General features: G+C 34.1%; 2 protein-coding genes across 2 annotated transcripts; one reads left to right on the forward strand and one right to left on the reverse strand.

Annotated features, from left to right (window-relative positions):
- Nucleotides 1-17,643: 17,643 nt before the first annotated feature.
- LOC139884359 (uncharacterized) lies at nucleotides 17,644-21,846 on the forward strand. Its single transcript, XM_071868401.1, has 2 exons — nucleotides 17,644-17,761; nucleotides 18,529-21,846. The coding sequence occupies exon 2, from the start codon at nucleotides 18,538-18,540 to the stop codon at nucleotides 21,631-21,633; it is 3,096 nt and encodes a 1,031-aa protein (XP_071724502.1). The 5' UTR covers nucleotides 17,644-17,761; nucleotides 18,529-18,537; the 3' UTR covers nucleotides 21,634-21,846.
- Nucleotides 21,847-22,957: 1,111 nt separating this feature from the next.
- Nucleotides 22,958-25,173, reverse strand: LOC139884371 (protein LATERAL BRANCHING OXIDOREDUCTASE 1-like). The gene is made up of 4 exons (XM_071868408.1): nucleotides 24,944-25,173; nucleotides 23,869-24,116; nucleotides 23,344-23,671; nucleotides 22,958-23,251 (listed from the first exon to the last, which is right to left on the reverse strand). Exons 1-4 carry the CDS (start codon nucleotides 25,166-25,168, stop codon nucleotides 23,015-23,017), a joined length of 1,038 nt encoding a protein of 345 aa, XP_071724509.1. The 5' UTR covers nucleotides 25,169-25,173; the 3' UTR covers nucleotides 22,958-23,014.
- Between the last annotated feature and the right edge of the window lie 348 nt (nucleotides 25,174-25,521).

The following is a 25,521-nucleotide window of genomic DNA, read 5'->3' on the forward strand; positions in this document are numbered from 1 at the left end:
TGTTTTCGAAAATCACTATTTGCTACAGTAAAAAAACTTTGCTACAGTAAAACACTATTTCAGAATAAAAATGTATATTTATATACTACGAGACGATGATTTATAGAAGTAAATGACCAAAACACTCGAAAGTTTAAGATACACTTTGAGTGATATAGTTTATTGATAATTTAAGACTATATTTTAATAAAGGTACGAGTCACGAAACATAAAGAGCCAGTTTTCTCAGCGTATGAATGGACATTCGAAAAACCGGAACCGGGACATAAGTCGCGTGATGACGTACGACTTATCGGAACAAAAATTACAAGTTAACTATGCACGTGAATTTAATATAATATATAATTAATTATATAAATTATATATTATAAATATAATTAATAAATATGTCGACAAGCGTAGGACAACAACGATTGTGAGCTGGAAAAAGAGGCCATGCGATCGCATGGCCATTGTGCCTCAGACCCATGCGATCGCATGGAGGGCTGGGACAGGCCACATCTATAAATTTGATCGAATTCGCGATTTGTTTCTCACAATTCAATTCACTCTCATCTCTGTCTCTTTATATATACTTATATTATTATTATTATTATTATTATTATTATTATTATTATTATTATTATTATTATTATTATTATTAAGATTAATATTATTATTAATCTAATTATTATTAGTAATATAATATTATTAGTATTATACATAAAATACTACGACAAGGTTATGTCTAAACGATTTCAAAAATGGTTATCGAGTGAGTCAAAGCTAAGGAAACTATGGGATATAGCTATGGAGGTTATGGGTAATGTCGTGGGTATTATTGGCAAGACAAACCTAGTGTTAATCATCTCCGTTACGTCTACGTACTTTCCTAAAATATTGAATCTCAATATTGATACGTAAGCACTCATATTTTATCTTTTATATATTAATTGTGTATCCATGTCTAGTGCTCCAATATATGTTTATACATGCTTGTATGCTAAATTTCGTCATTAAACAGTTTATAATGAATCACGAATTAAATACATATATTACTAGAAAAAGGTATATGATATGCATGTTTTTGGAAAGCTGGCGAAAAATCAATGACTTTTCATTTAGATATCAAATAGTTTCGATGAACGGATTAAAAGATATGATCAACTGAATTATGATTGACGTTAATTGAAATTTCTTTTGAATTTGCAATTAAGATTTAAATAACTTGTTTACGAGATTGATAAAATGGATTTTTAAATATTACCAACCGAGTAAATGAATTCTTACATAAGGCACGTCTCGTTTTGTTGAACAATTGTCAAAACTGATTGTTTTATCATATTTTAAAGCCTTATAAAAACAATAGTTTAATTTTATAAAAATTGGAAAACTATGAGAAATGTTAAAATGATTCGATTACCATGATTATTCAACTATTGTATTGAGTCAGATTGACTTTTTGAAATAACTTTTGATAACTTTTGTATGTCGATCTCGAGCATTAGGATTGTGATACACTATGACCTGACCTAGCTTGATAGACATTTATTGACCAACATATGTTCTCTAGGTTGAGATATACGGTTATCTGGTAATCCGAGTTTTGGTCACGTTTTGGTGAACGACTTTATATGCTGCTAAGGTGAGTTTCATTGATCCCTTTTTAATTGCTTTTGCAATACATTTTTGGGCTGAGAATACATGCACTTTATTTTAAACAATGGATACAAGTACATACTAAATTCTATACTGAGTTTGAACCGAAAATCCCTTAGCTTTGGTAACTAGTAACTGCCGATTATAAGTACTGGTGGGCGCAAGTAGTAGTATATGGATCCATAGGGCTTGACATCCCCATCTGTTCCAGGTATAGAAACCCTAGCCTGAACTATAAAACAGACGTATGCTATTTGAGTGTATCGTACATGTTGGTTGCATGTTAAACACAGGGGTACTTATTAGATAGACGTTAAAGCTTAGTTACCAGGGTGCTCAATCTTGTAGAATAATTTGATAAACATTTCTGGATGAAACAACTGAAATCTTGTGATCCACTTTTATATACAGATATGCGAAACACTAAAACTATGAACTCACCAACCTTTGTGTTGACACTTGTTAGTATGCTTATTCTCAGGTTCCCTTGAAGTCTTCCGCTGTTTGCTTATATGTTATACAAGCTATGTGCATGGAGTCTTGCATGCTTTATTCAAGAAAACGTTGCATTCACAAAACCATCATCATGTATCTATTTCGACTGCATTGTCAACGGAAGTATTATTGTAAACTATTATTTACGGTGATTGTCTATATGTAGAAATCATCAGATGTCGAAAACCTTGGATTTAAATATTCATTTATGGTATGCCTTTTCAAAAGAATGCAATGTTTACAAAACGTATCATATAGAGGTCAAATACCTCGCAATGAAATCGATGAATGACGTGTTCGTCCATATGGATTTGGAGCGATCGTCACAGTTGGTATCAGAGCTGGTATAACCGCGTCCATGCGTGGCTGGTTAGTCGTAAAGGAGGTTCTCACAGTGTTACCTGTGACGAAGCATTGGCTCTTACTCCTTGCGATCCCTTACGAGGGTTTGCAGTAGCCGAGAGGCAGACCCTAAAATCAGTATCTGAGGTACACTCAGTGGTCACCAGGCATTTAGCTGGGAAGGCACTGGGTGGGACGGTGGTTGTCCCCACTGTATCTACAGTTGGTATCAGAGCGTTGGTCCTAGCGAACCAGGTTTTGCATGAGTGTGTCTAACTGATAGTTGTTAGAATGCATTAGTAAGTCTGGACTTCGACCGTGTCTGCATGTCAAAAGTTTTGCTTATCATTTCTTGTCGGAAATTACCTACTTATCATTCCTAGTCTAGATACATTTTACTGCATTGATTGCATGAATAGTGTATAGACAAAATTCATATCTTAGTGTATCTGTTACTGTAAACTTTTCCTGACATTTTCCGAAAATTTCTCCGTGATTTATGGAATTTGGTATTATATATATATATATATATATAAATTATGTATTGAAGAATACTGTAACATCCCAATTAATTAAGGTATTATTTTATGTAATTTTATTATTATATTTATAGATGGTATGATTTAGTAAAATAAATGGACAAGAGTTAATGTTTGTTAGTTAAGTTGAAAGGGACTAGAGATGAAAAGTTAGAATTAAGGACCTCCCATTATAGAGTTTTGGTGGGGAGGGTAGAAAGTGCAAATATGACAAAGTTATTTTAATAAAAGAAGTAAAAATGCAGAATTTTTATTTAGTTGCAAAAAAATTACAGAAAGTGTTTGTGTGTGTGCTGTGTGTCTACACAACAAGGAGGAGGAAGAGGAGAACCTCAATTGATGAAATTGTGCCCATGCAATTATAAATTAGTGAAATCTAAGGCACTCTAATCACCCTAGCAAGTCTTAATTCTTCAAATTTCTCTTCTTTGTGCACAATTAGAGTCCTTGAACTCTTAAAGACAAGGTATGAATTTCTATGTCTATGTATTACTAATATTGGGTGTTTGTGATGAATCTTAAGCTTAAAAGTTGTTGTATGTTGAAAATGTGGACACTTGAATGATTTAAAACGAAATTGTTAGTAATTGTGGAAGTAAGTTCATGAATGAACTTTCATTTTGAGTGTATGAGATGAATGTGGTGAATTTGGTGATGTTCAAGCTTAGAATCAAGTCATGCACACTAGGTGTTTGATGAAATGCCTCAATGAAATGTTTATGTGATTTAGTTACAAATTGTGAAGGAGAAAGTTTGTACATGAATTGTTGTTATTGTTGTAAGTAATGAAATTTGGATAATTGATGATTTAGAGTTGCTAGTAATAAAAATGGATTTATGCACTTTTAATGTTTATTGAGATACTTGAAAGAATTGCAAGTTTGATTATGAGAGATGAACTAGAGATTTGTATGTTTAAGGAAATGACGTTGGCTTGATAATGTTGTTATATTGGAAAAGGTAAGTTAAAATGCTATGTATGTAAGTGTTTATGTGTGTATGGTAGTATGTAGGGGGTTAAGGCAATGTATAAGTGTATGAAGGTGTGAAAGTTTATGAATGTTGTAAAGGAGCCTCAAGTGATCAAGGAAATCCGTTTAATCAAGGTGAGTTTATAGGGGATAAAATGGGCGGGTCAAGGGTGGCTTAGTGTTCTCGGATTGCATCCGTGCAAGAGAGTAACGACTAAGTGCACTAGATGAGTAGCTTAGATAGAATTATTAGGTTCACCTAATAATTGTATCTATGGTTGATGTGTAGCTTAAGCAAGATTATTACTTTGCTAGTAATCTTGCCTATGGTATGATTTAGCTTAGACACTTTAAGTGTCTATGTATGTTTATGAGAATGAGATGAGACTATGGTAGCTTAGGCATAAGAGTATGCCTATGGTTAGCTTAGACATGATTACTAGGGTTGGCCTAGTAAGTTATGTCTATGGTAAGTAAGAGTCGGATCCGAAAGTAAGCAAGCAACCGTTAGGTTGAAAGACGAGTAATGTGATTTTTATGCCCAATGTTTTATGCTTTATTATTCGCCTATAACTCACTAAGTGTAAAAGCTTACCCCCATGTTGTTTTATATTTTAGGAACTAAAAGCCATCGTGAAGGTAAGGAACCCGTTTGAAGGTAGCGGAGCATTGGCATTAGAGTAAGTGGTAATACAAGTCTCTTTTAGAATCAAGCTCTATTGGTACCGCTTACCAACGCCGAGTCCTTTGTAATTGTCAATTATGTTGTCGTTAAGCTTTCGGGACCAAATTATGACTTTGAAATGTGTTAACACGTTTTCGTGGTTTAAAAGATCCTCGTGACGTTTGACGGTGTAAGAAACTGATTTAACTAAGTTTGGTTATGTATTATGTTGTTATAATGGGTTTTGGATTGATGAATTGTTAAAAATATGGTTTTGTTATTAAGTTGCAGGAATGTCCCAGCTCACGTGTAATGTCGCGCCGCAACAAATGGTGCCGCGCCGCGGCATTGGTCATGTTTTGGTAACAGAACGGCTGTTAAAAAGTGTCATAAAATCCTTTATATGTCGCGCCGCGACAAAGGGAGCCACGCCGCGGCAATTGCCTTGACCTGGGCAGTCACCCCTTTATAAAAAAAAAAAATTTCTATCGTTTTAAAGGCGTTAAAAATACCAAACTAAATTCTATAATCTAATTCATATCAAAAATCATCTTCCTAATTATACAAGATGGATCCCGTATCTAGTTCAAATTCCTTAAACTCTGACAGCTATTCCGATATGGATATTCACCTGAATTCCAAAGACAGTGTAACTGGAATGGATCAACCAATTAGCCATCATCTATTCTGGATGAATTGGAGATGGGTTCGTAGCCTACTTAATTATTGGAGACAAGAAGAAGGCGATCCCTTCCATCCACCACATTACCCTCTTGGTGAAGAACCTGAAGCACTTACCGGCGAACCTGTTCGTAATACCATTTTCTCTCTCATCTCCAGAATATCTCGTCATGATCATATACTCTCTCAAATTCTGGATCTTATTCATCCGCTCATCCAAAACACCAATCATCCAGGTGTAGTAGAAGAAGTCAACGAGCTTCGCTCTCGGGTAGTGGCTTTGGAGAATATGGTGCAAAGGTTACAAGCACCAGCAGAATCACCGGCATCAACAGTACCACCGACAACAACACCAACAGTACCATTACCACCACCAACAACATCCGCACCGCAAGCCTCAACATCACAATATGTACCTTGAAAATCAACGTCATACGCATCGTAGTTACCAAGAAATACCAGCAACAATAACCGATGAAGTATTAACTCATTTCCCCTGAAGAAATTTCATGTATATTTAATATATATGAATTTTGAAATCAAAATAAATCTTTTCGTACTAAGCTATTACGTGTGAATCTTAACTGGTAGGTACTACTCGGTTAGTTCATATTACTAATATGCAATAATGTACATCCTTCCTTAACAACTTAACCATTGTTAACTACAATCTCTGTTTCAACTTAATGAATTTCATTTCATAATAAACCAAGTGTATTATTCAATTACATAATTGATTTTACATTTTCATTTTCGATGTACTCGAAACTTTCCAGAAAACATCATCTGTGCCTTGTAAGGTTCACAAAGATTCCACAAGCATCAACATCCTTCACCGAGAAATAAGAATAAATAATGAAGTATCGATTACATTAGCGAAATACTCCGCAAAGATTATGTAATCTTTAATGTTTTAGAGATTAATCATTTCTAAGTCAAGCAGAAAATCAAATGAGCTTAATATGATATTAACTCATTAAATCTGTATTAGATCTGAAGAAAATCTACATACATATATTTTCATAAAGACGGTAATAAAAATTCTTTTGTACAAAGTATTAATTGTGAAATCTTTAACGGGTAGGTACTACTCGAGAAATATTTAAGTTCACAATTAATATGTTACACTGTACATTCTTCAATTTTGATTCAAAAATCATTAACTATACTCACTATCTTCACAATGATACACAATCATTTCATACAAATTCAATCACATATTCTGATATCGACGGATCAGAATCCAAGCCATAACTCTGAACCGGTGACATCATTCTTAGATCTCTACATCTTTCAAAGCTATACTTTGACTTCAAAACTATGCAAGATCCTTTAGCATTGTTTTTACCAAAAATAACCTTGCAATTCCTTTTCAAAGTATCCAGTATTATCAACCATTCAACCAGTCAACGACGACCTTTCAGACTTGTAACTTTGGCATATATGTTTTTGTTACTGGAGAATCTTTCATGTTCCACCACATTAGCAGTAAATTTACCAATAACTTCATTGATCTTTGACCTTCCGAAAAATCCTTATACTCATTGAAACCGTATCATGTACGCATCCACATCTCGTAACGGCAATTGCCATACCAACTATCGGGAATTAGCAATCAGTATTTTGAAATCTTGCAGCACGTCTACGCCAACAGTTATATGTGTACATATAACGTCTACCTCCTGGACTTACATACTTCGAATGTGAAGTTTCCAAAAAACACCCCAAACTATGAAACTAGTTCTCCGAATTTTGGAAAAATGTTGATGAAGCAGCAAAAACTGTAAACGACCTTAACAGTCAAAAGTTTAATGATAAAGAATAATATGGTGGTAAAGCTGAGAAAAATAGAAGGTTTGAAACTGGAAAACGGATTGAGCAAAGTATGAAGGAGGCTGTGGATAAATCACAAAGACTGAACCTGCCTTCAAAGAATCCAAATGATTCAGTGTCTGCTGAAATCCTTAGCAAATACCTTTCTCCTTACTCTAAAACCTTTGCGGACAATATTCTTCATCATCATCTTATCTTGAATATTCTAAGATATCATCGTATCTTTCGTTATAAATATCCTCAATATTTCTGAAGATATTTTCATAATTATTTTTACCTGAAACCATTCATCTCTTCGCGCTATCTTTGTTACATCATAAAAGAAACTATTTTAGTTTCTAAAATCTGAAAAATTCGAAAAATGGATGTTTTGAAGTAATGTTGGGAACTGAAGCATGAGTTAGTATAATATAATGACACTTGATCAACGTGATTATATTACAGTAAGTCATGCTGAGTTTCTAATGGAACATGATAAAGGTTCACAGATCACACCCTCATCATGAACCATGTTACATAACTCTTTCATTCTATTTAATCTCTAAATATATCAAGAAAATACTTTTCTTGATGATTTGGTCTTTTCCAGATATTCTGGTAATTTGACAAATCAAGATCGTGCCATTACAATTTCTTTCTTAGAACATTAACTATGTTCATTCCGAAATGCATAGCTACGAATTCTGGACCATTATTCGCTTGACTTGAAGTCGGGAAGGAAAAACGAAAGCATGGAGCTCCTAAATATAAGGGAAAATATAAAGCCTGACAACAACACATATATTACAAACCATGTATATCAATGCGTATAGCAATATAAATACACGGGAGAATGAAAAATACTATAACCCCAAGGTAATAGTAGAAGAAAATAACTTCCTCTGGTGGCATATGAAAAAGAAGAATGAAGGATACGATAGCCAAGAAAATATCAAGAATCAGAACTGGATTGAGCATTTCACAATCTTTTGGAAGTATAAAATAAGGAAGAATATGTAGGAGTGGTGAAAATAATGAAACGGAAGTGGTTAATTTATAGCAAAATATCAGACATAACAATCGAGGCAGATTTCGCATTTAAAGGAAATCTTAATTTCCTTAAATTTCGAAGAATCAAATCTTATTTAGATTATGAAGATTTTCTATTCCTTAAATTCCGGAAATCAATCGTAACTACGTCAAAAGTTAAGACGAATCTCTATTCTTTCATTTCACTCTTTTACGATAACTTCTCTCATACGCTTCGAGAAATCGGATTGTTTTATCCATATTATTCAACGATGATAAAATTCTATTTATCAACTCATATTCATCATGAAAACATTTTTATTGTTAGCCATGACGACCTCACTCAAATTTCGGGACAAAATTTCTTTAACGGGTAGGTACTGTGATGACCCTAAAATTTATGACCAAATTTAAACTTTATCTTTAAATGATTTAATGTTTTCGACACGATAAGCAAAGTCTGTAATGTTGAGTCTCAAAATTTTAGAACTATATTCATGTAATCAATTATTCTTTGACTGTTCTCGAAGATTCACAAACAATATATATATATATATATATATATATATATATATATATATATATATATATATATATATATATAACTTAATGTGCATATATATATATATATATATATATATATATATATATATATATATATATATATATACATGATTTCAAGTTATTTAGTAAATGATAGTAACATTCGATTATTGATTCGATTGATATTTAGATAAGTTAACTAAAACGTTTAAGATGAACCAGTAAAACACTAATTTGCTACAGTATTTTCGAATTGCTACAGTACCCGAAAAGCTACAGTGTTTTCGAAAATCACTATTTGCTACAGTAAAAAAACTTTACTACAGTTACTTTGCTACAATAAAACACTATTTCAAAATAAAAATGTATATGTATATACTACGAGACGATGATTTATAGAAGTAAATGACCAAAACACTCGAAAGTTTAAGATACACTTTGAGTGATATAGTTTATTGATAATTTAAGACTATATTTTAATAAAGGTACGAGTCACGAAACATAAAGAGCCAGTTTTCTCAGCGTATGAATGGACATTCGAAAAACCAAAACCGGGACATAAGTCGCATGATGACGTACTACTTATCGGAACAAAAATTACAAGTCAACTATGCACGTGAATTTAATATAATATATAATTAATTATATAAATTATATTTATAAATATAATTAATTAATATGTCGACAAGCATAGGACAACAACGATTGTGAGCTGGAAAAAGAGGCCATGCGATCGCATGGCCATTGTGCCTCAGACCCATGCGATCGCATGGAGGGCTGGGACAGGCCACGTCTATAAATTTGATCGAATTCGCGATTTGTTTCTCACAATTCAATTCACTCTCATCTCTGTCTCTTTATATATACTTATATTATTATTATTATTATTAATATTATTATTATTATTATTATTAAGATTAATATTATTATTAATCTAATTATTATTAGTAATATTATATTATTAGTATTATACATAAAATACTATGACAAGGTTATGTCCAAACGATTTCAAAAATGGTTATCGAGTGAGTCAAAGCTAAGGAAACTATGGGATATAGCTATGGAGATTATGGGTAATGTCATGGGTATTATTGGCAAGACAAACCTAGTGTTAATCATCTCCGTTACGTCTACGTACTTTCCTACAATATTGAATCTCAATATTGATACGTAAGCACTCATATTTTATCTTTTATATATTAATTGTGTATCAATGTCTAGTGCTTGAATATATGTTTATACATGCTTGTATGCTACATTTTGTCGTTAAACAGTTTATAATGAATCACGAATTAAATACATATATTACTAGAAAAAGGTATATGATATGCATGTTTTTGGAAAGCTGGCGAAAAATCAATGACTTTTCATTTAGATATCAAATAGTTTCGATGAACGGATTAAAAGATATGATCAACTGAATTATGATTGACGTTAATTAAAATTTCTTTTGAATTTGCAATTAAGATTTAAACAACTTGTTTATGAGATTGATAAAATGGATTTTTAAATATTTCCAACCGAGTAAATGAATTCTTACATAAGGCACGTCTCGTTTTGTTGAACAATTGTCAAAACTGATTGTTTTATCATATTTTAAAGCCTTATAAAAACTATAGTTTAATTTTACAAAAATTGGGAAACTATGAGAAATGTTAAAATGATTCGATTACCATGATTATTCAACTATTGTATTGAGTCAGATTGACTTTTTGAAATAGCTTTTGATAACTTTTGTATGTCGATCTCGAGCATTAGGATTGTGATACACTATGACCTGACCTAGCTTGATAGACATTTATTGACCAACATATGTTCTCTAGGTTGAGATCTACGGTTAATTGCTAATCCGAGTTTCGATCATGTTTTGGTGAACGACTTTATATGCTGCTAAGGTGAGTTTCATTGATCCCTTTTTAATTGCTTTTGCAATACATTTTTGGGCTGAGAATACATGCACTTTATTTTAAACAATGGATACAAGTACATACTAAATTCTATACTGAGTTTGAACTGAAAATCCCTTAGCTTTGGTAACTAGTAACTGCCGGTTATAAGAACTGGTGGGCGCAAGTAGTAGTATATGGATCCATAGGGCTTGACATCCCCGTCTGTTCTAGGTATAGAAACCCTAGCCTGAACTATAAAATAGACGTATGCTATTTGAGTGTATCGTACATGTTGGTTGCATGTTAAACACAGGGGTACTTATTAGATAAACGTTAAAGCTTAGTTACCAGGGTGCTCAATCTTGTAGAATAATTTGATAAACGTTTCTGGATGAAACAACTGAAATCTTGTGATCCACTTTTATATACAGATATGCGAAACACTAAAACTATGAAATCACCAACCTTTGTGTTGACACTTGTTAGTATGTTTATTCTCAGGTTCCCTTGAAGTCTTCCGCTGTTTTCTTATATGTTATACAAGCTATGTGCATGGAGTCTTGCATGCTTTATTCAAGAAAACGTTGCATTCACAAAACCATCATCATGTATCTATTTCGACTGCATTGTCAACGGAAGTATTATTGTAAACTATTATTTACGGTGATTGTCTATATGTAGAAATCATCAGATGTCGAAAACCTTGGATTTAAATATTCATTTATGGTATGCCTTTTCAAAAGAATGCAATGTTTACAAAACGTATCATATAGAGGTCAAATACCTCGCAATGAAATCGATGAATGACGTGTTCGTCCATATGGATTTGGAGCGATCGTCACAGTACAACTTATCATCCTCAGACAGATGGTCAGAGTGAAAGAACGATACAGACTTTGGAGGATATGTTAAGGGCTTGTGTGTTAGAATACAGTGGTTCGTGGGATACACATTTGCCGTTGGTCGAATTCGCGTATAATAATTCATATCATTCGAGTATAGGGATGCCACCCTATGAAATGTTATACGGTCATCATTGCAGAACTCCGACTTGTTGGTTAGAAGCCGGGGAGAAACAGTTTGCAGGTCCCGAAATTGTTCAAATGACAGCCGAAAAAGTTACAATTGCGAGAGAAAAGTTGAAAGCCGCTAGAGATAGGCAGAAAATGTATGTTGATCCACGTAGACGTCCGGTAACCTTTAATGTGGGTAAACGAGTGTATCTAAAAGTTTCTCCATGGAAAGGGGTTATCAGATTCGGTAAACGTGGTAAGTTAGCATCGAGATTTATTGGTCCGTTTCCGATCGGTGAAGGGTTGAATGATCAGACTGTGGTGTTAGATCTTCCACCAGAGTTAGCCGGTATTCATAATACATTCAACGTGTGTTATCTTCGTAAGTGTAAAGTCGACGATGAAACGCAACTTCTTCCATTAGAAGATTTAAGGGTCGATTTGAATAAGAAATTAGTGGAAGAGCCGGTCCGTGTAGTTGACCGAAAGGTGACGAAGTTGAGAAAGAAAGAGATACTGATGGTATTGATTGAGTGGAAACACAATTTGGGTTCTAATCTTACGTGGAAAACAGAAGAGTTGATGAGAACCCGTTACTCTCGTTTGTTTGACCAAGACCAGATTCCGAGGACGGAATCTCTTTAAGGGGGTGGATTTGTAACAGACTGAAACATGGGCTAGTTGTAAGTGGACTATTTTGCCCTTAGGATTTTATTATGTGTTTTATATGCTTTTTTTTTAATTATGTGAATAGTGTTATTTTATTATTTGGTTAAGACCAGTTTGTGACAAGGGTCACGGAACAGGTTTGTTTATTTAATTTGGACTCCGTTAGGGCCGCCTAACGAGGTACGAAAGATTTTAGACAACTGATAAATACCCGTGTGTTGAGGGGCATGGTTTTTAACCCAAATAAGTGACTAGAGAGCTGTGGTTCAGCTCATTTTCCTCCTTCTCTCTAAAATTCCCAAATTACACCCCGTACCTAACTTCATCTCCCTCTTGAACCCTAATTCTCCAAATCTCGATTTGAAGTATAATTTGTGTTAGAAATCGATTCTTTGTGTTTTACTGATTCAAACAAGGTAAGAATCATGTGTTTTCATGTTTGAATTTGTGTAAAAATGGAGTTTTTGTGCTAGGTTTTACAAAAGTGTGATTTTGGGTCAAAATTGCTTAATTTGTTGTTGTTTTGAGGAAATGTTTGTGGGTTTATGTCCCAGAAGGTTTTATAAACAAGATGTGATGAGTTTTGAGGTTTAAAACGAGTATATGGTCGAGATTTGGCTCAAACCTGACATTTTTCCAATTTTCAGCAGCTCAAGAACACACTCGGTCGAGTGTCTTTTGGAAGTGGGCCGTGTGTGTACACACTCGGTCGAGTGTCTTTTGAAGTGGGCCGTGTGTCTACACACTCGGTAGTGTGTCTTTTGAAAAGACAGTCGGTCAAGTGTCTCTACTCATTCGGCCGTGTGTCTACACACTCGGTCGAGTGTCTATGACACATACTACCGAGTTGGGTAGTGTGTCTTTTCAGCAATTTGAGAAATTTGTTTTGGTCATAACTTTCAAACCGTAACTCCGTTTTTGATGAATAAAATATCGTTGGAATAGTATTGAAGAGTACTTTTCAATGATTAGCTTTTAATAAGATGGATCAAACTATATTTGGGGTGGTAAAATAGGTTTTGGCGTGCGTGTCCCGTTTTCCACGTACTTGTTTGACAGTAGTGAATGGAGTTACGTTGTGGACTTGTGAAATGATGTTATGACCTAGTTTATAGTATGATTTGGTTATAATATTGATTGAGATATGTATATTGACTTCGTTTATGTTGTTCTCAGGTGATAAGAACAAGTAAGAAGCTCAGAAGTAAGATAACTGAGCTGTAGCTGGTAATCGGTGAGTGAGTCTATCTCCGGATAGAGTTTAAGTAGCATGTCATGCTACTGTGATTTATTCTATTACCATGCTTTGCTATAATGTTATTACCATGTTTAGATATCGGTTGCCATGCTAGTGAGTTTATTACATGTTTATTGTGATTATGTGATATTATGTGCGCATTGTGTTTGGCACCAGTCGGGCCTGAGGAGGCTGGGGACTCATAACCGGGCCTGAGGAGGTTAGAGTTCGTGTGTGGTCAACCGGGCCTGAGGAGGTTGGGTCCAAGGACTACCGATTGTGGAGTATAGTATTGAATGACGCATCCCCTGCGTCCGGATAACTATGCTATGAATCATGTAGTAAGGACTATCGGTAGACTCTAGCTGGATCAACTAGGAGTCGTGTGCTCGTACAAGCCGCCGATCCTCATATTGTCTTTATGTTGTATGCTAGTTGGTTGTTAGCATGTTAGTGATATTGTTCGCATGTGTGGTGCTTATGCGATATCTGTTAGATAGATTCCATTCACTTAGCATTATGCTAATCTCCCACATTTCCACCCTTGCAGGTTTAGGTACTGCTAGTTTGGATGGGTGCTAGTGTTGAAGACATGTTTGACGTGTGAACTCTGATGTGGACTTTTGTAACATGTATTTTGTAATAAGTAACACAGTATTGTAAACTTAAACTTAATTATGTAGATATCTGCTGTGATGTAATTAATGTTGTGATTTTAATATAAAAGTCTTCCGCTGTGTTTTAAAAAAAAAATGGCCGGTGTTACAACCAACAAATTCAGGTTTTTCTAAAACTGACAATCTACGGCTAACTTTACGGTCAACCGCATCCCGACCGCAGTTTTCTCTGTTAACAAAATCATCCACTTTGAGTTAGACCACTTCGAGGCATCTATAATTTACAGAACCTTTTTAAACATACTTATAATAGTTGCCCTTTTTTATCTCAAAAGAGTTTTGAACCAAAAGAGGTTAAGTTTTACTAATCACACCTAATGACATCTTAATGAAATTTTAAGCCAAATTTAGCTTAAACACACAAGTGTTATATCTTTTCATCCTAGTACATAATGTCATTTAAACATACTAATAATGGTCATTGAAGTCCCAATTAAAGAGTTGCTCTCCCATTAGTTTTTATGTACCATTGTATGTTTATAAATGTAATTAGTCCAAGCTAGTTAAGGTTGTAACAAAGATAATTAAGTTTCAACTAGACTCAAACTAGTTCATTTGAGATGCAACAATGTTCCAAAGGACGATATACTCCCATAAACAAAATGACAAGTAATTAAGAAATGTTGATGAAGCTTTTGGAAGATAATGGTTTGTCAAGAGACAAAATTCTGCAATTACTTCTTTTGGTAATCAATGACAAATGGTCAAAGCTTGAAGACTTTCTTCTTTTATGGACATGTCAACTTCCATACTTATGTCTAAAACAAAAGGGGTAATGGGGATAATTTCAGAGATGATTGGCCTTTAGTTGCAGCTATTCAACAAGGGAAAATAACAATTTTCAAAGGACAAAAACTGTCATAAGATTCAGATGTCAGAGGTACACGGTCAAACCACGGTCGACCGTGCAGCGAGCCGTGTAGCTTCCAAGCAGATTTCTCTTTCCTATAAAAGCCAAGCCTTGAAGCATTTAAAGACTCACCTCTTGCACTCATATTTTTCACATACTTGCTGATATCATTCTTACAATTAAATTGAAATCTTTTAGAGTGATTCTAGCAAGAGTACTTGTAAGCTTAAGTTGTAAGTTTACTTGTAAACTATCTTCTTAAAGGAATCTAGAAGGTAGTTGTGCTTTTCACTAGGATAGTGCATTAGGAGCTTGTGGTAAGAGTTATAGGTGTTTGTGAAGTCTTCAAAGGGACGTAAGGGTTCACAAGTTGCGGCTTATCGAAGTACTAGTGTTGTATCCGGACACTCCACCGAGTTTGGAGTATCATAGTGAAGAAAAATCTCAATTTGTAGAATTGAGGAGTGGATTAAGGAATATTAGTTAACATCTTCCCGAACCACTATAAATCGTTGTGTTTGTTCTCTCTTCCCTTATCTTTTTGATTATATCTTTACATACATATATCTTGTTAAGTATCATTTGAGAACAAACATTTCAAGTCACACTATATTAAGTTCAAGTTCAAAAAAACATAAAGAAAATTTTGTAAAATTGACTAAGTAACTATTCACCCCCCTCTAGTTACTTACAATGAGCATTAAAAGTTTTAAACTACAAATTAATGTATATGTAAACCATTTTTATATATTATGGAAAATGTAAAGCATAGTTCTAATGACTACGTTTAAACATTCCATATATTAATTAATTTCATATTTATATCTAATCATTGCATTAATAACTTTAATACCAAAATTATATAAGAAAAGTCGATATTAAAATAAAAATATTTATGACTTGCTATTAATTCAACCGGATTTTAAAACTTAATCATGACATGCTTAACCGTAGTTCTAAATGATACGTCTAGCATCGTCCATATATTTCTTATAAGCTTATGTTTTAAAGCCAATGTAAGTTCATGTTTAACCACTATGTTTAAAAGCTCATGTCTAACTAATATGTTTATGTTAGAAGTTCATGCTTAAAGTTTTAATAATAATAAAGTAGTTATTGTAGAAATTCATATTAGCCAATCATGTTTAAGTTTGACTTACAATAATTAGAATATTAGCTAATAATGTTTAAGTTTGACTTACAAGAATATATATTATACAACAATACCAACAATATAATTCAATTTCACGTGTGAGGTATGAAAGAGGTGAGATGTAAACAATCATTTTTCTATCATTAAAACCCATATTAGTCAATCATATTTGAGTTTGACTTACGATAATTAGAATATTAGCCAATGATATTTAAGCTCGACTTACAATAATTAGGATATATGTATATAAAAATATATATGTATATAAAATATGAAATATAAAATATAAATTAAAATCTATCTATCTATAAGTTCTATTATAATCCTAAAATGATGATGCAATAATTACATTTTTTCCTTCTATAAAAAAATTAAAAAAAAAAAAAGAAAAATTGTAAGGACATGTAGGTGATGTCATAAATAGAATTATTTTTATAATTAAATTAAATCTACTTAATAATATCATAAATAATGATTATCTAAGTTTAAAAAAAAATCAAAAATAAAGAAAAAAATTCTAAGTCTTCATAATGATGTCATTAAAATAATTAATTATATTTAGTAAAAATATTAAAATGTTAATTTTATAATATATGGAGCATTATATACAACCTTATGATAAAACACTCTCATGATCAAATGTACAATATATAAAAACATTATGTACAACTTTATGGTAAACACCCCAGGACCATATGTACAATATTTGAAGCATTATGTACAACCTTATGAAAAAACACTCACATGACCATATGCATAAACTTTAAAACAAATTGTACAATCATTTACAAATCACCTCGTAAACACAACACGTGTACAAACTTTAAAGCATATTGTACAACCTTCATATAATAATTGTATTTTAATTTTTAAAAATTTATCAAGAGACATTTGTTATTACTAATAATTATTATTAAAAATATAAATACTCAATTTTTAAACAAACTTTATTATTATTTATTATAATTATAATTATAATTATAGTTATTATATTATTATTATTATTATTCAAATATGAGTGCTTTTTACGAGATTAATTACGTTACATATGTATGCGAAATACATGTCTCAATAAAAGATTGTAATGTAGGCTTTTATGATAAAGTTAAGTATATCAAAGTAGTTTATTTATTCTTACAAAGTTAAGTACATCAATATATTTGTAAAAACAACGACAAGTATTCGGTGTTCCACGGGTCATTAAATTAAATGACTTTATCATTTACATTCTCTTAATACATAAAACATATTACTAAATTATTTTATTTAAATAAAACCGTAGTTTTACGGGTCATTTCACTAGTGTAAATATAAATTACTACCCCTAAATTTTATGTATAAAATAAATAAATGCAAATTTTACGTAATTTAATCGATTTTCGTTTTCCCCCAATTTTGCCCTAATTCCATGTTACCCCCTCAATTCCTCCGCCGTTGACGTGACCCGGATAAACCATCAAACATCTCTCATTCTAGATCCTCAATTTTTAACCTGATCTTCCACACCTAATTAAGGTTTTCATTAAATCAAGCTATAGCTGTAGAAGCAAAATTGCTAGGTATGTTACTTTCTTTCATGATCTGCTTAATCTTTACCAACTTAATTTTCGAACCCTAGCTCACAAGTTACTATGCCTTGTTATGTATGTGCTTCTTTAGTTAAACTTTATGCAATCAGTACTCAATTTATTCGTTTGTTATGCATTATGTAGAGCTCATTTCAGTTTTATAACAATTATGTAGTAGGATCTTAATACATATGCTTAAATTATTTCATCTAATGTTATATACAAACTTGATCTAGTTAATATGTCAGTACTCCAGTATGCAGCTGGCTCATTAACAGCTGCGCAATAAAGTTATCGTAAGAATTTTCGTAATGAAAGCAATTTCTTGTTGAGGTGAAATAGTTGTTTGTATTGTTCACACATTGAGTTGTAGTTCAGCTGATAGCGGTCTGCCTCTCTTAGCGAGAGGTCAGGAGTAGGAGTTCGACTCCGCTGTGCTGCAACATTGCACTCATTGTTATCCCTGACCTGAAGTATCCACCCATGTCATCTTTCGCTTAGTACGGGGGTAGCGGGGAGGGGTGGTTTTACCGGCCATGCCCTCGGATTTTCCAGGGTTTCCTCCTCCAGGGCCAGTAGTTGGGGCGGGTTATGCAACTACGAAAGATGAACGCTTGAGTGGTTAAGTCCCCCTGGGTGATCACAAACAGATGTCCAAAAAAAAAGTTGTTTGTATTGTTCCTAAAACTACTTATATGGTCATAGTGACAAAATGGAGTATACATAAAAAATGATCTAAACTCAGTTAATATATGCAGGTATATGCTATGGCAAAGGGGAAACTTATTCTAATATGCCACTCAGGCGGTGATTTCGTGACTAATGATGATGGGACCCTTTCATATAATGGCGGAGAAGCAAATGCAATAAATATTACTACCGAGACTCCATTGAATGATATAAAGTTAGAGTTAGCCGAGGAATGTAATTTGGATCAGAAGACGGTGACTATTAAATACTTTCTACCTGGAAACAAGAAGAACCTGATTATTGTAAGGAACGATAAAGATGTAAAAAGAATGATTAGTTTTCATGGGGATGCGATCACAGCCGAAGTCTTTGTGTTTGGAACACCAGGTTTTGAACGTCCTAATGTTGAGATACAGTCCACTGACAAAGATGAGACATTGAACCATGATGATGTGGTTAACAAGAAAACAGAGCCTGCAAAACGATCTAGACCGCAGGCCAAAATTGATGATAAAGGGCCAACAAGTCCTCAAGTTAAGAGGACACGTAGTGCCATTGCTGCTGTCAAAACTGCAGTGGTTCCTGATGATAATGATGATGATGATGTTGATGATGATGATGATGATGTTGATGATGATGATGATGACATGGCAGATGGTTTTGTTAATGAAACTTCCTTAAGCAGTCCTTCGGACTGTGACTATAAGAAGGCAGATTCTGATTCAGACTATAGACCTGATATGTCTGAAGTTGAGAGAAAACGTAACAGTCAAAGTGAGATTGATATCGATGTTGTGGTTAATAAAATTTGTGAATCGGTGGGTCCCGTTCGCCCTGCTAATAGTGATAAGAAGAGGAGACAGACCCCGGTATGGAAGTTTGGTCCCAATGGCCGGCCCACTATTGTTTCCTCTTTCGTTAAAGATTCCGCGGGGCCCAAAAAGAGTGGGAATACTAAATTATGGAAGTTTAGTGCAAATGGTCGTCCCACAATTGTTACCTCTCCCGATAATGATTCTGCGGGGCCCAAATCTGGTGAGAAAACTGAATTTTCTGAAGGTAGAAAGTTACAGAGAAAGAGTTTGAGGTTGGTTGATGAAGAAGATAGTCTTCTAGAAATGAGTTGGGGCGGAAATAGTGGTGGTGGCCCATTAGTTGATGACAGTGATCAAGAAGTTTGTATGATTAATGGAAAAGAACCTGCTGTTTATGACGAAAATGCCCATGCTGTACCTGAAGATACTGTTGAAGTATGGAAGTCAGCCATAACTGGTGTTGGTCAGCAATTTGCTAATGTAAATGAGTTTCGGGCTTCAATGAAAAAATATGCTATTGCAAATAGATTCAAGTATAAGTATAAGAAAAATGATACGATTCGTGCCATTGGTTTATGTGTTGCAGAAGGGTGTACATGGAAGATTAAAGCTGTGTGGGTCCGGGACAACAAGTCATTTATGATCACAAAATTTTACAATGTACATACATGTGATGTGGAGTCTCGAATATCAGCTCACTCAGATAAAAATTGGTTGGTTGGTACCATAAAGGACAGGTTACGTGAATCACCATATATAAAACCAAAAGAAATTGCTAATGAACTGTTGCAGGATTTTGGGGTCAAATTGAGTTATACACGAATATGGCGTGGGATTGGGGATGCACGTGAACAACTTCACGGGCCATATAAAGAATCGTATAATAAGTTACCTTGGTTTTGTGAGAAGCTTGTTGAGACAAATCCTGGTAGTATTGCTAACCTAGTTATTGGTGAAGATAAAAGATTTAAGTCTCTTTTTGTGTCGTTTCATACGTTACTTATCGGGTTTCAGAACAGTTGTCGTCCTATTATTTTCTTGGAATCTGTTTCTTTGAAGTCTAGGTATGGAGAAATTCTTCTGACAGCAAATGCGATTGATGGAAATGACAGTTTCTTCGTGGTTGCATTTGCTATAGTGAATGTTGAAGATGATGACAGTTGGCGTTGGTTTCTGGAGCAGTTAAGAGGTTCGATATCGAACTTACAGCCCATCACTTTCGTGGTCGATAAAGATAAGAACTTGAAGGATTCTGTACTTGCAGTTTTTGAAAATGCGCATGTTGGTTACTCCATTTACCATTTGATAGTAAGTTTTAAGCGAAACATGAGGGGTCCTTTCATTGGCGAGGGGAGAGGTTTTCTACCAGTTCATTTATTGTCTGCGGCTCATGCAGTACGTATTGTTGGTTTTAAAAAGTCAATGGAACAGATAAAACTGATATCTTCACATGCGTATAATTGGGTCATGCAAAGTGAACCTGAACGTTGGGCAACTTATTCCTTTAAGGGTGAGCGGTTTAATTTCGTCACTAAAGATGTTGGCGAGTCATATGCTAAGTTAATCGAGGAGTACAAACACTCAACAATATTACAAAAGATCGATGCTTTAATTGGTTCGATAATTGATGACGTGGAGGATGCTAAAATGAATGCAAGTAAGTGGTCAGGAAAACTTACTTTTTCAAAGGAGAAAGAACTGGAAGACGAAAGAGTGAAAGCACATGGACTAAAAGTTCTGATTTCTTCTGATAATATTTTTGAGGTTCGCGATGTTTTGAGCCATGTTGTGAATGTTAGTGACAGGAGTTGTACATGCATGTTGTGGAAGGAAAGGGGCCTACCATGCCGCCATGCGCTTGCTGTGTTTTTGGTGACGGGGAAAAACCCATACGAATTCTGTTCTGGTTACTTCTCAGCTGATGCGTATCGTTCAACGTATGCTGAGTCGATACACCCAGTACCCATTGATGGGCCACCTTTGCAAAACCCTAAGAAAAATGAAGGTAGTAATGTGATTGTTGAAAAAGATGAATGTGGTAATGTAGTTGTTGAGAAAGATGAGGGTGGTGATGTGGATGTGGAGAAAGATGAGGGTGGTGATGTGGATTTTGAAAAAGAAGATAGGCAGTTGGATGTGGTAAAAGAAGTGGATGATATGGGTAATGTTAGAGAAGAAAATGAGGATCCAAATGTGCTTATGCTCCCTCCAATTCCTACAAAATCGTTTGCGTTGATGTTAAAGAAAGAGAAAGAGGCTGAATTTGCTGAAACAGACGGAGAACCGAAAAGTACGGTAACTTGTAGCAAGTGCAAGCAACCCGGGCATAACAAAAAGTCTTGCAAGATCGTGTTATAGGTACTCAAATATCTTGTACATATCTTTTAGCTTTTTTCTTTGTGCATTGTCGTGTAACTTGAATCTTGATGTGTCGTTTGACCAACATCTGATGAGTTCTGTAGGTTTGTAGCATTTTAAGAGAACTATATTTAATCATGTATCCGAATGAAACTTTAGTTGGCTGGAAATTTAGACCATTATAAGACGGGGTCACACTCGCTCTGGCTTTCTTCTTGATTCTAGTCAATTATGGTGTTTTTGACTAGTTCTCAATTTAGGCAATGTGTATCTCTACACACAATAGCAGCATACTTCATTTTGTGTCCGGCTATACTCTTGACTTGGGTGATGTTTTAAAACCAAGAACATGTAATACTTTAAAAGGTTATTGACTGGATATGATGGATTTTGGGTTACTGCTAATGATCCATGACGCTGATTTAGCAATGCAAGATCAAGATTGTGGTGGCGGTGACGATTTGGTGAATGGTAGCCGGCATTTGGTGAACCTTCCTTGATACTCATGAGCATGATGAATGAGCATTTGTCTGGTAAAAGTAGATGTTAGAAAAATAATGCAGAAAGTTAACAGGGACAATTATCTTATATTGGCTTAAGCATTCATTACATGTTAACTTCAATAGTTGATAAAAAAAAAATAAAAAAAACAAATAAACATATATATACAATTTAGGCAGGAAAATAGGCAAATAAAAAACGTAAAACACCCAACTTCCTTTGATGATGATTACATTCGAGAGTCATGTAACTTGAAGGCTGCAATAGACAAAAAATGAAAATGATCATTTAAACTTAAGTTTCAGAAATTTTGTTGTACTCAAAATCAAAATGAAACATACTAACATTGAATGTGGTATGAAGAGCTTGACACTGAGGAAAAGTGTTTCACAATTTGGTTTAAAAAGACACTCAAATAGTCAATGGACTTCCTCCATAAATGAGACTTAACAGGTTTTAATAAGGTTTCATATATAACAGGAACACATGCCAAATTTGGATTTTGTATGTATTATTAAATTATAAATTATACCCGGTAAGCTTAGCTGCAACGGTGATTGATACCACTATTCATAACTGAAGGGTACGCAATAGAAATAGGACAGGAGGCAAATACAAGTACATTTAAATGGACGCAATAGTAGCTTTTTTATTTTGTATTGCTCGTATCGTTGACCAAAAAACATGACAGAAAATTACAGGATACTTGTTTATATGTTATTTTCTCTTACTACCAGGATACTAATAAGCTTATACACACCATACAACAGTGGTATATAATCTCATTTTGCAACACTTACAGACTAAAAAAAATATAGTATTTTTGCAAAATATAATACAACACTCAAGAGCTGATGAAAAGACCATCTTCTAAGCATAGTCAAATCTTGCAAGCATCGATGGCTCGCCTACCTTGCTGGTAATTCTTGAAAAAGAAGTCGATAGTAAACGTGACATTCTTATATAACCTCGGTGTTACATCCGTAATCAGCTCTTCCACGGGTCCGATATCCCTTTCTGTTTGAGGCATGCAGAACATTGCCAGAGTCATCCGTTCACATTTTGAGTTTACTGACACCCTGTGCACTGGGCTCTTGAATATCCCATTACTCATTACCTGCAAAAAATTAGGATCCGTAAACTTTATATTCGTACATCTAGTCCTGCTATAGAAACCAATAGTTAATAATCGGGTTAGTCGCAGAGTACCTCGATTTGATCACCGACATTTATGGTCAAAGCATCAGGGACAATAGGAACTTCAAACCACTGATCATCTTTCAAAAGTTGAAGCCCTTCAACCTCTTTGTCTTGCAACAAAACGGTGATGGCCGAACCATCAGCATGCGGTTTAACTCCCAACACTTTTTCAGGCCATGGACATGGAGGGTAGTAGTTAAATCTTGCTTGCATCTTGGCCGTCGATCCGTATTGATCCAAAAAGCAGTTTTCATCCAAGTTCAGTGATCTAGCCAGTGCCTTAAGTACAACATCTTTAATTAACTCTATTTTAGAGCTATATTCATCAACAACTTCCCTGAGACATCACAATTGCAAGAGTTCAGTGAAAATATATATAATATAAGTATCCTTTAAAACATAAACATAAGTGTAAAGTAAAACGTAAAACAAAAACCTAAATGTAAAAAAAAAACCCTAAAACATAAAGGTAAACGTGAATGTAAAACGTAATGTAAAACATAAACGTAAACATTTGTGAACTGGGAGGCTTACTTGAAGTGAGTGGGATTTTGAGGCCAAAACTGAAGTCGTTGTTGGTCTTGCGGAAGAACGGTTAGATAAAGCCGATCGGTCCAATCAAGAGTTTGTTTATCAGAGAGAACCATGTCGTTCCCATAACCTTCGACATCATTTTCTTCTCTCGAGTATTTCTTCTTCTCATTCGCTGGTAATTTAAAGAAACGTTTGCTGATTTCGCGTACTTCTTCCAAAAAGGAACTTTCAATTCCATGGTTAATTGCCTGGAAACCAATGACAATGTATTTCATAAGAGATATATCTACAAACATAAATATTCTTTGGTGTTAAAGTACGTTGTGTTGAGGAAACAGATTCAGTTCCATCCCTTTCTGTCAATCTAATTATTCATTACATCTGAAACTTATTATACAAAGTAGTGTTTATTTTATAAATCTATTTAGTAAGAATCATAAGGAAAATGTTTGTGTTATTCCAATCTCATTTTTATTTCTATTCTATATGAAAAATTATAGGCAAAATATATATAACAGATGAGAACCATCACAAGATACCCCAGTGATTAGGAGGTCTCATGTTCGAATCTTGTCCATGACGAATATTTTGTGATGGCCAAGGAAGGGTTGGAAACAGCCAGGGAGTAATCCTGCTAGGCTGCGTACATCAGTCGAACAGGGAAAACCTTCTACCTTTAGATGAGAACCACATGTTAGTAACTTAGTATTAACCACTAACACCAGCTTTATATGTGTAAAAAAGCTTTATATATGTGAAAAATAAATAAAAATACATGACTAGTGACTATATATGACTTAATTGTCAAAATCATTAGTACTCAACTAACTCTCACAACAAACATAAGATATAATCTACCATTCTGTAAATACTACATCAATTAAACTAACTTGTGGTTAGAGGGACGACTTCTCTTCTACTCTAGGGTAGAGGAAGGATTGTCTACATCTCACCTCCCCATACCTCGCATGTGCGGGATTGGGTATTGTTGTTGTTGTTGTTGTTGTAATAATTCAATAAATAAATAATACTCGTAACTCAATTGATGATTGTAACAAAGATAGAAGATATAGACCTGAAAGCAACCCCAAGTTGAAATTGCAGATTTTAAGTTTTGGAGCTCTAAGGTTGATGATGAAGCTAATAGACTTAAATCAATAATAGGAATCTGGGCAGTTTTAGGAGATGTGGCATCATAGGTGGTAGTAGCATGACCGTATTCTTCATCTTGTTTACGTACATATCTTTCCGGTACCTGTTTACAGTCCTCCTCTGCTATTTCTTGAACTTGCGTATTCATTGCTAACTATTACTACGTATTTGTTTCTGTATTTGACTGAATATTGATTGATTGATGATCAACGTATGGTATTTGGTTATGGAAACACTGATCAGATTGATATATAAATCCAAAGTCAATGGTCAACTTTATCACCTTGTACTCACCCACTCATTGTAAACCATCTGCAGTTTTAATCAGCATCTTTGAAGGCAGAGTCATAGCATTTTATTGAGATTGAGAACAAACATTTTTTTTATTATATTGGATTATTAATATTTAAAATTTAATTTAATATTTAATACTCTATCATCATCATATCTATCATATTATTATTATTATTATTATGGGGATGATTCTCACACACTGTTTTT

This window comes from Rutidosis leptorrhynchoides, chromosome 1, assembly GCF_046630445.1.
Source record: "Rutidosis leptorrhynchoides isolate AG116_Rl617_1_P2 chromosome 1, CSIRO_AGI_Rlap_v1, whole genome shotgun sequence".
Lineage (NCBI taxonomy): Eukaryota > Viridiplantae > Streptophyta > Magnoliopsida > Asterales > Asteraceae > Rutidosis > Rutidosis leptorrhynchoides.

Coding starts and splice junctions, on each gene's coding strand:
- LOC139884359 (XM_071868401.1), top strand. CDS start 18,538: ATGGCAAAGGGGAAACTTATTCTAATATGCCACTCAGGCGGTGATTTC.
- LOC139884371 (XM_071868408.1), bottom strand. CDS start 25,168: ATGAATACGCAAGTTCAAGAAATAGCAGAGGAGGACTGTAAACAGGTA. Junction 23,672..23,868: donor CAAAATCCCACTCACTTCAA/GTAAGCCTCCCA, acceptor GTGATGTCTCAG/GGAAGTTGTTGATGAATATA. Junction 23,252..23,343: donor ATGTCGGTGATCAAATCGAG/GTACTCTGCGAC, acceptor AATTTTTTGCAG/GTAATGAGTAATGGGATATT.